This window comes from Antechinus flavipes, chromosome 4, assembly GCF_016432865.1.
Source record: "Antechinus flavipes isolate AdamAnt ecotype Samford, QLD, Australia chromosome 4, AdamAnt_v2, whole genome shotgun sequence".
Lineage (NCBI taxonomy): Eukaryota > Metazoa > Chordata > Mammalia > Dasyuromorphia > Dasyuridae > Antechinus > Antechinus flavipes.
Window position 1 is genome coordinate 7382667 of NC_067401.1, and position 10185 is coordinate 7392851.

The window sequence follows — 10185 nt, forward strand, 5'->3', positions numbered from 1 at the left end:
CAAGTAAAATAAAAGAAGGTAGGAAAAGTAGAAGGAAGCCATTGTTATAGTCTAAATGAGAAGTGATGAGGGACTGAATAAGGGTAGTAGAAAATCAGAGAACAGAAAAAAGATGTCTCAGAAATAGAAAAAAGACAAGATTTATCTTTCATTCAGAGGTGAGAGATTCAAGAGAGAATAATGATAATAATAATAAGGCTAGGAGAAGTGTCGTTAAAAATTTTGCAAATGGGGATATTAGTCACTAAGAGGTTAATTGACTAATAATATAATAATCAAGTTTTGACTAAGATGTGAGAATAGCAGTGAAGTAGTGAAAGAAGTGTAATAGCAGAGAATAGCCCCCAATCTCAGAATTTTATTTGAGTGGTTTTTAACTTTTCTTTGCTCTTCATTTTTTTTTTTTTTGATACTTCCCAGAAACCTGTGATGACCCATCAGCCTTAAAGAAAACCTTTACCATAGAAATCAGATAAAGAATAACTAATGTTTTCTCCACTATCACCACCATTATTTTCTTCTCCCTCTTCAATTCTTCCTTGGAGAAAAGAAGAAACATTGCTTGTGTAGGATTCCTGCTTCAAGGTGATGATAGTTGCCAACTTTTCCTCCAAGCCTCTGCAGAGTGAATTTAAGAATAGAACAACATGGCGCATCACTTCCCAGATCATTGCAACCTACTTGCTACCTGATGCTGTTTCTTTTCAGTTTAATGGATCTCTGAATTTATATTCCATAAACTCATAGATTTAGAACTAGGAAAGATAAAGAACATCTACATCTACTCATGGAAATATAGGATCATAGATTTAGAATAGGGAGAGACTTTTAAGGTTATTTAATCCAACACCCCAATTTACCCTTGAAAACATTAAAATCCAGGGAAGGGAAGGAATTTGCCAAGATCTCCAAGGTAATAAATAGCAAAACTGAGAATTAAACCTAGATCCCTCAAAAAGAGGATGTCAACCCTCAAAGGACCATTTAGACACCTGTTAGATGATTACTTTCTTGTATTGCTTTTCCAACCATTGTTGCTATCAAAATGAAAATAAAGAATGTATGAAAAACCATTGAGATCAACACAAATAAATATCTGTAAATACACTCATTGGACTTTCACAATAACTGTGAGCCAGGGCAGGGACCAGGGGCAACTATTAGTCTTATTTTACAGATAAGGAAACTGAGACCCAGAATGGAGAAAAACTTCCTCAAAGTCGCACAACTAATAAATAAAGGAGGCAGAATTTGACCCCAGTCCTTACAATCTACTACCGTCGCTATGCTACCTTCACCAATGCTGATAATAATCTCCTCCTTGCTATCATTCCCTGCCCCTGTTTTGTCTTCTCCATAGAGTTATCGCTGTCTGCTTCTTTCAGTGTCTGGGGGGCACTATGTCACAATTGAGCCATTCATTGGGTAGCCTCTCGAGCTACAAGACTGGCCTGCTTTCCTGGCTGGTCATTCAAAGGTATCTGCTTAAGGATACTCTAATATAACTTCCCACTTACACATCATGTTGGCAATGTGTTGCAAGTTGCTTGTATCTATCCTGCATCTTCTCATTCTCCTTTGGGTTATTTAGCAGCAACAACAACAACAGCAATTACTACTACTACTACTACTACTACTACTACTACTACCACCATTACTACCACTACTACTACTACCACCACCACCACTACTCCTACTCCTACTTCTATTCCTATTCCTATTCCTACTACTACTGTCATTTTCCAGCAGTGAGTTAGGATGTTTTCCTTGGGTCTTATTGCAAAACTCACACATACCATTGGTCTCTCAACCAAGTCTGTATAGAATCCATGTGCCCCATTCACTTCCCTGCCAGTAGCATCTCCGGGCATCCACTAACAAAATCATACAGTATGGATTTGGCTCCAGTACTTAGCACAGTGCTTGGCACCTAATGATCGTGGAATCACAGATAAGAGCTGAAAGTGACTTCAGAAGCAATTTGGCCCAAGTCTCCCATTTTATGAAGAGGGACTGAGACCCAGGGCAGGCAGGAGCCCCGTTCTTATCCTAGCATAAGAGTGAAATGAAGATGAAGCATCATCTCAGCCACTGGGACCTGAGATGGCCTCAGCAGTTGGCCCATAATTTTATGATGTGCTCGATCTACTTTGGTTGCCCTTGGGAACTTCACTGACCCCTCGTAGCCACTTTGAAAAGGTAGCTAAGAACTTATAGGATCTGGGAATCATACCCAAGAAGTAAGAATTGCCACAATGTGGTGGAAAACTGTGGACTCTGATCAGAAAGATCTGGATTCAAATCCCAGCTCTAATGATAGCTATATAATGATGGACAATTCATTTTACTTCATGAGCTTCAGTTTCCTACTCGGTAAAATGGGGATAAAAAAAGTTATACTCAGAATTATCTTTGTTCCCAGAGTGCTCTAGAGGAGGCCAGGTGGGTAGTGAACAGGAAGGTGGATACTTTCTTCTCAGAGGGATATGTTTTCTCTTTGGGAAGGTCCATCACCATTTTCCCTCTCCCTGCACCTCAATTTATGATATTCTGCCAGGTCACACCACCAGGTGGCGATGCTGTCACCCCAAAAGTCCCATCACCATGTAACTCCTGGGCCAATATTTCCCCTCAATTCCCTCAGCGGCAAAGGTGAAACCATCTTAAATCTTGCATGGACCCCATTCCTCTCTTAATTCATTATTTTTGAAAAAAGAAATAAGATTGTAGGCTTAAGCCTAGGAGGGACATTAAATGCCATCTTATACAACCCTCCTTAGAGAGGAAGAGACCGAGACACCGAGCCAATTACATGAATTACCTGAGGTCTTACCATGCAGCAGATACTGCTGGGGATATAAATGTGTGAATAGGAGAATGCTTGCCCTCAAGGGTCTTACATTCTACTAGGAGATGTGGGTCACAGATACAGAAATGCCCAAGTTCCCAATTGGTCCTCTTTCTTGTCCTTTATATACTGACATCTTTGTGCTAGTTTGAAGATAACATTCAAAACATATTTTTAAGCAAGCAGAGGATTTGTGAGAAGCAGAATCAGGCTTCAATCTAGATTTCCTGGTTGGAACTGATTACCACCTCATTACAACCACAAGGTCTCACAAACTGTCTCTAACAACATGTTCTAGAATTCAATTGAAGCCAAGATCATCAGTCAATAATGTAGAGAATCCACCTTCTTAATGGCCTAGTTGTACCAGACCTAAAATCCTATTATAAAGCAGTGGTCATCAAAACCATTTTTTGGTTAAGACAGAGTAGGACAAAAGAAAAGAAATAAAATAGTAGATTAATGGAATAAATTAGGATCACAGGACACAATAGTCAATAGCTATAATAATGTTGTATTTGATAAATCCAAAGACCCCAGCTTGTGGAATAAGAACTCACTATTTGACAAAAATTGTTAGAAAAATTGGAAATGAGTATGGCAGAAACTAGGCATTGACCCACACCTAACATCCTATACCAACATAAATGGGTTCATGATTTAGGGATAAAGGGTAATACTATAAGCACATTAAGAGAACAAGGAATAGTCTATCTCTCAGATCTATGGAGAAGAGAAGAACTTATAACCAAAGGAGAACTAGAGAATATCATGAAATACAAAACAGATCATTTTGATTACATTAAATTTAAAAGATTTTGCACAACAAACCAATGCAGCCAAAATTATAAAGGAAGCATAAAGCTGAAGAAATGTTTATAGCCAGTGTTTCTGATTAAGGTTTCATTTCTAAAATATAAAGAGAATTGACTCTATAAGACTACAAGCCATTTCCCAATTGATAAATGGTCAGAGGATATGTACAGAAATTTTCATTTGAAAAAAATTAAAGTTATTTCTAGTCCTATAAAAAATGCTCTAAATCATTATTAATTAGAGGCACGACTTACACCTCTCAGATTAGCTAAGATGGCAGGAAAAGATGATGATAAATGTTGGAGGGAATGTGGGAAAACTGGGCCCCCATATGCATTGTTGGTGGAGTTGTGAAATGATCCAACTATTATGGATAACAATTTGGAACTATTACCAAAGAGTTATCAAACTGCAAATACTCCTTGATCCAGCAGTGTCTCTACAGGGTCTGTAACCCAAAGAGATCATAAAATAGAGGAAAGGACCCATATGTGCAAAAATGTTTATAGCAGTTCTTTTTAACAAGGAACTAGAACTTGAGTGGATGCCCATCATTTGGGAGATGTCTGAATAAGTTTTGGTATGTGAATGTAATGGAATATTATTGTTCTATAAGAAACAATGAGCAAGATGGTTTCAGAAAAACCTGGAAAGACTTACATGAACTGACATTGAGTGAAGTGAGAAAACAAAGAGAACATTGTACACAGGAAGAAGAAGATTATGTGATAATCATCTGTGATGGACTTGGCTCTTTTCATGTGGTGATTCAAGGCATTTCCAATAGATTTGGGACGAAGTGTGCCAACAGCATCCAGAGAGAATCACGGACACTTAATGTGGATCAAAGCATGGTGTTTTTAGCTTTTGTGGTTGTTTGCTTGTTTTTTTCTTTCTCTTTTGATCTGATCTTTTTTTTGTGCAACATAAAAAATATGAAAAGATGTTGAAAAGAATTGGATATATTTAACCTATATCAGATTGGTTACTGTCTTGGGGAGGTTGGAAGTAAGAGAGAGAGGGATAAAAATTTGGAATATAAAGTTTTACAAAATGAATGTTGAAAACTATCTTTATATGCATTTGAAAAAATAAAATACTATTAGAAAAAAAAAATAATCCACTTTCTTTCTCTTTAAAGGAACCAAGACCTGTCCCTTTTAAATGCTCCATCATTTTTTTTTTGAAAGATTCATAAATTCACCCCTGCAATCATATATATAAATTCTTGAAGGACCTGAGCTATATCTGGTTTTGAAGACTTGAAGTGACTGAGAAAAGCTAAGGGCTCTCTTGCTATCTCCTTTATTTTAGCTTTCATTTTTGGTTCTCCCTTTCGCTTTTTAATGGTTTTACAAAATCAAAATAACAGTTGAGTGATTCTACCTTCTCCCTATTTCCTTTATCATCATGCTCATCACTTTCAAGCAATGGTCCTACTCCATCTTGGATTTTTTTTCCTTTGTCTCTACATGACCAATAAAAGCCAACATCGAAATTCATTGCAAGTCATGAGTTAGGTTCTTCCATTCCTATTTGCTTTGCGTTATCATTTCCTTTCTCTGTTTTCATCCTCGATGACCAGGCTTTGCTTTTACTTCTTGCCCATGTCTTTTTTTTTTTAATAACTTTTTATTGACAGAACCCATGCCAAGGTAATTTTTTCCCCCAGGGTAATTTTTTACAACATTATCCCTTGCACTCACTTCCGTTCCGATTTTTCCTTGCCCATGTCTTTTGAGAGGTGGCCAATAAGTTCCCTGGGCAGCCACATTGCTCTCCTAAGCTATTTCCTTTGTTCTTCTTCATGGGAATCATTTGTGATTACATCATCCCAATTCCATTCTTGAGACCATTCCATCCCTTCTGAGTCAACTCTTTCTAAAGAATGAACCGATGGCCGTGAGGTCCTACCTTTCTTTTATCTGGTATTCTAGAAATCTCTTCCTCCAAAAATCAAGGCTGGATGTCTGGCTATACCTTATTGACCATGAAATCTAAGATTAAGTGGTCATTTCCGCACAAAAATCTTTTCATGTCTGTTCTCAGCAACCAGTTCCTCCTGTTTAATTGAATCCAGTCTAGATTGGCACTTTTCCTTCCCTTCATCTTTTGAAAACAAAAATAGCAAAGTCATTGCAATGGTACATAAGGATTGCAGGAAGATGGTCATAGTTATCGATTTGCCTTTGAACTCTGAAGATAATGGATCTTGGAGGAGGTGGGTGCTAAAAAGAGAATGCTTCATTTCCTGGGGGCATCAAGGACCATGCACATGAAGCTAAGGTAACTTGTTTAAAGGCCATTAAGTCTCGATGAAGATTTGGGGGGATCAAATTATATCTCTGGTGATTCAAAAAAGCCAAATCCTTACCTTTTTTATTGTCTGCTCCCCTAATGAGATTAGGGAGGGGTGAGGTAATTGATTGGAGGGAGGCTGTGGATGCCTATGACCTAATCAGTAAAGGAGAATATAAGAGCAGGGACCCCAGGCACCTCAGCTCACTTTGGACTCAAACCTCAGCAGGACCATCTGCCCCAGAAGCTAAACTCCTCCTTTTCCTGAGAGCACAGTAAGTATATTCTACCCAAATGGGGCAACTGATATTGGGGAGATCTGAGTGGGGTGAAGGAAATAGATGCCTTTTGCCCTTCAATAACCTAGATCCTGTAGGGCTGCAGTAAATGCTAGCTGGGGCTAGGAATGGGGGCAGGAGAGAGGAAAAAGGCAAAGATAATGTAGTCAAATGGTGGCTCTGTGTGCTGCCATCATCTGTGGTCTTTGTGCAGGAGACACTTTCCAATGGGTTAATCTCAAAGAAGAAGAGATTATATTCCTGAAAGGTCTTCTGATTTTGCCCACTTCAGTTAGATCATAATTCTCACTTACTATATTAATATTATAATAGCTGGCATCCCTATAGTACTTTAAGATCTGCAAAGTGCCTTACATGGAACATCTCATTTGTTCTTCCCAACAATTCTGTGGGGTGGATGCTATTATCATCCCAAAACTTTTTTTTTCCCACTGTATCATTTAACTAAAGGATAGGCTCAGAGTAAAGAAACCAAAAAGGTAATATTTAGCAGAAATACTAGAAGGAAGCTATAGGTTAATTTTAAAAGCTTTGAAATTTGTAAGTTATAAAAACTACAAGGTAAAAGGTCTTAACATTTATGTGTTATAAAAACTTTAAAAACAAAAATAACCATTCAAGGGATTGTAGTTGGTGGTTGTTTTTTGAAGTTTGAGGATTTGATTAATTATTAATTAAATTATTCATTTTCTGCTCTGAGATTCAGAAAATAAATCCAATTCAACAAATTTTGATTGAGTGATTACATGTGCAAGACACTGGGAGGAGACACAGATGTCTCCCTTGATTCTCATAATTATACTTGGAAGAAGATATTAGCAATGAGATGTTCAATCGATCAATAAAGGTGCTGTCCCCTAATGATAGCTGGCATCCCTGTGTCTCTGGAAGGATTGAAAGGCACTTTCCAGGCTGATCTGATCTGATCTGATCTGGGCTAAAAGCCCCATGAGGCAGGCTCTATGCATATTATTATCACCATTTTAAAGGAAGGAAAAGTATCTTGAGAGAGGTCACAGTGTCAGGAGCAAGTTTTCAGGAAGTGTCTTGTGATCCTATGTCTGATGCCCTTATCTTGAGCACTATTTCTCATCTCCTAGAGTCTGCAACAGTGGCATGGACTCTCTCTCTCTCTCTCCATCTCTCTCTCTCTCTCTCTCTCTCTCTCTCCATCTCTCTCCCTCCCTCCTTCCCTCCCTCCTTCTCTCTCTCTCTCTCTCTCTCTCTCTCTCTCTCTCTCTCTCTCTCTCTCTCTGTCTCTCTCTCTCTCTCTCTCTGTCTCTCTCTCTCTGTCTCTCTCTCTGTCTCTCTCTCTCTCTCTCTCTCTCTCTCTGTCTCTCTCTCTCTGTCTCTCTCTCTGTCTCTCTCTCTCGCTCTCTCTCTCCCTCCCTCCCTCCCCCTCCTCCCCTTCTCTGTGTGTGTCTCTCTCTATGGATGTGTTTTTCTGTTTCTATCCATTTGTCTCTCATTCACTTTCACATCATCAGTTTGAGGCCACAGCTCAAGAAAAAGAAAAGAACATTTATTTTGGAGTCAGTGGATCTGGAGTCAAATCCTGGCTCCCTAATTCACAACTCGTGTCCCCTTCAACAAGTGATTCCCATTTTTTGAGTCTGTTTCCTCCTTAGTAAGCCCTAAGTCTTTTGATCAGAACTATCAGGAATATTCTAAGGCTATGCCCTCAAGTCCTCTGGCTTCCTGCATCCACAGGTGAGGCGTACATCTATCTCACCGCCTGCAGAATTCAGCACAATGAAACTCCTCGCAGTCTGCTTCCCGTACCTGCTGCTCACCTGCCTCGTCTTACCCAAGGCTGAATGCCGACTTCATGAAGGCTCAGTGGAGATCAGGAGTGAGTACCCATTCCCTACCCAATCGGCCAGACTACCTCCACCCCTCTCCTCCAGGATGCCCCCCCAAAGCCCTGGGTTTCTTCTGACTTTAAAGCTAGTATCTTCTGCTTTGGGTCTACAGTGATGGTTTTATCATTATGGGTTCATCGAAACCCCCCCCAAAAATGCTTTGTAGATGGAGAAAAGGAGGAAAGGAAGTAGGCTGCATGTAGGGCAGTGGCAGGAAGTTTAAGAAGAAGAGATTAGTCTGACTCAATGGATTTATTCACCATGAATCCTTAGAGCTCTGTAAGGGGGAAGGGGCTCCTTCAATTGGGAGACCCATTGCAGACATCTTCTTCCCTAAGTCACCAAAGTCACGTCCATTGCCAAAGACACAAGATGTGACACTTTCATTAAGGTCAAGAAATTTGGTCCCTGGGGGTTCCCACACATTCCACACATAGTCTCCATAAGTTACCCAAAATCTCATCCCTCCAGAAGCCACTGGCTGGGGATGCCGGTCAGACTCAGCCCGGCCCAACCGTGGACAACCAGGCTGAACTGGGCTTGAGGATAAAGCCCAGCCCTTGTGCTCCAGCAGTGGGGCCTTCGGAAGTGCAGAGGCAAATCCGTGCTACTAGGGGGTCCCTCAAGGACACTGAGAAGCAGCATACACACGAAAAGGTGCCAGGACTTTTCAGCATAAAAACAGGCTTCGTTCCCTAAACTTTGCTCCCAAATGTGCTCCCCTCTTAGTGCACGGGGAATTTTGGATTCAGTCAGTCACTCAGCATTTAGTAAGTGCTTACTGTGTACCAAACCATGTTCTAAGCACTGAGGATACAAAGAAAGGGGAAAATGGTCCCTGCCCTCAAGGAGCTTATGTACTAATGGGAGAGACAACCCAGGTAGGCACATACACAAACACAAGGATTGCACAGGATACAGGGTCACAGAATTACAACAACCAGGGACCCCTCGAGCTAAAGAATCCACTCCCCTCATTTGACAGGTGAGACACATGATCTCCACAAGGGGAATGAATTTGTAATCAAGGGACCCAGAATCAAATTGCAACTTGGCTCCTTCTAAACTGTGTGAACTTGAGCAAGGTCCTTCACTTCCCTGGGCCTCAGTTTCCTCATCTGCAAAATGGGGGGGTTGGACCAACTGGCCTCTTAGGTTTCTCGGGTCACTAGAGATATGACCTCTGAGTTGGGGAGCTAGCATTTGGGATGCCCATTGGGAACCACGACCCTTCCCTGTCCGTGGTCCTGAGGATACTTCAGTCACTCAGCAATGTTGTTTGTCCCGAGCCCACCCATTTTTCCTCTGAGAAGCATGAATGCTCAGGCCTGTTATATCTTCTAAGCCTCCTGCCCTTCTTTTCCAGATCCCGACATTGACCCTTCCTGGTACACGGGCCGAGGAATCAGACCCGTGGGACGCTTTGGCCGAAGGAGGGCCACCTTGGAGGACTATCTGAGGACTGCCTCTGGACGACATCCAACTTGCTTTCCCGTGGAGGAGAGTAATGAGTCTGCCCAAGATGAGTAAGATGCGTTTGTTGGAAATAAACCCAAACGCCTTCTCTCCCCGGCCCTTCTCTCCCACTCCCTAGTTTCATTCTCGGCAAATAAAAGTATTCGATCTTACTTAAATCAATGTCTTTGTTTGGAACTGAAATAAACCAAAGAGTTGCATGACGACCCGAGTTCACATTTCATTTCCAGGGGCAGCTAGGTGGTGCAGTGGATAGAGCACCAGCCCTGAAGTCAGGAGGACCCGAGTTCAAATCTGGCCTCAGATACTGAACACTTCCTAGCTGTGTGGCGCTGAGCAAGTCACTTAACCCCAACTGCCTCAAAAAAAAAAAAAAAAACTCCAATATTTACTAGCTGTGTACCCATTAAATTACTTAGCTTTCCCATGCTTAAGTCTTCTCATCTGTATGACCAAGAGGATAATTCCTATGGCAGTCATCTCATAAGGTAATTAATCTCAACAAGAGGAGGGGTTCTTTTATTCTTTGTACATGTATCCCCGACACTTAGCACAGTGCCAGGCACATAGTAGGTGCTTAATTAAT

At 40.9% G+C, this 10185-nt stretch overlaps 2 protein-coding genes across 4 annotated transcripts in view; both read left to right on the forward strand.

Annotated features, from left to right (window-relative positions):
* MLPH (melanophilin) overlaps window positions 1-1107 on the forward strand; it is a 53201-nt gene extending 52094 nt beyond the window's left edge. For all 3 annotated transcript variants that reach the window (XM_051999205.1, XM_051999203.1, XM_051999204.1), the window contains one exon: window positions 421-1107. In XM_051999205.1, coding sequence (XP_051855165.1) covers window positions 421-447 — 27 coding nt within the window. In that variant the 3' untranslated portion in view covers window positions 448-1107. The remainder of the gene's footprint in view (window positions 1-420) is intronic.
* A 6567-nt stretch (window positions 1108-7674) lies between these two features.
* Window positions 7675-9751, forward strand: PRLH (prolactin releasing hormone). The gene is made up of 2 exons (XM_051999208.1): window positions 7675-8113; window positions 9490-9751. Exons 1-2 carry the CDS (start codon window positions 8014-8016, stop codon window positions 9651-9653), a joined length of 264 nt encoding a protein of 87 aa, XP_051855168.1. The 5' UTR covers window positions 7675-8013; the 3' UTR covers window positions 9654-9751.
* Window positions 9752-10185: the final 434 nt, after the last annotated feature.

Coding starts and splice junctions, on each gene's coding strand:
- PRLH (XM_051999208.1), top strand. CDS start 8,014: ATGAAACTCCTCGCAGTCTGCTTCCCGTACCTGCTGCTCACCTGCCTC. Junction 8,114..9,489: donor AGGCTCAGTGGAGATCAGGA/GTGAGTACCCAT, acceptor CTTCTTTTCCAG/ATCCCGACATTGACCCTTCC.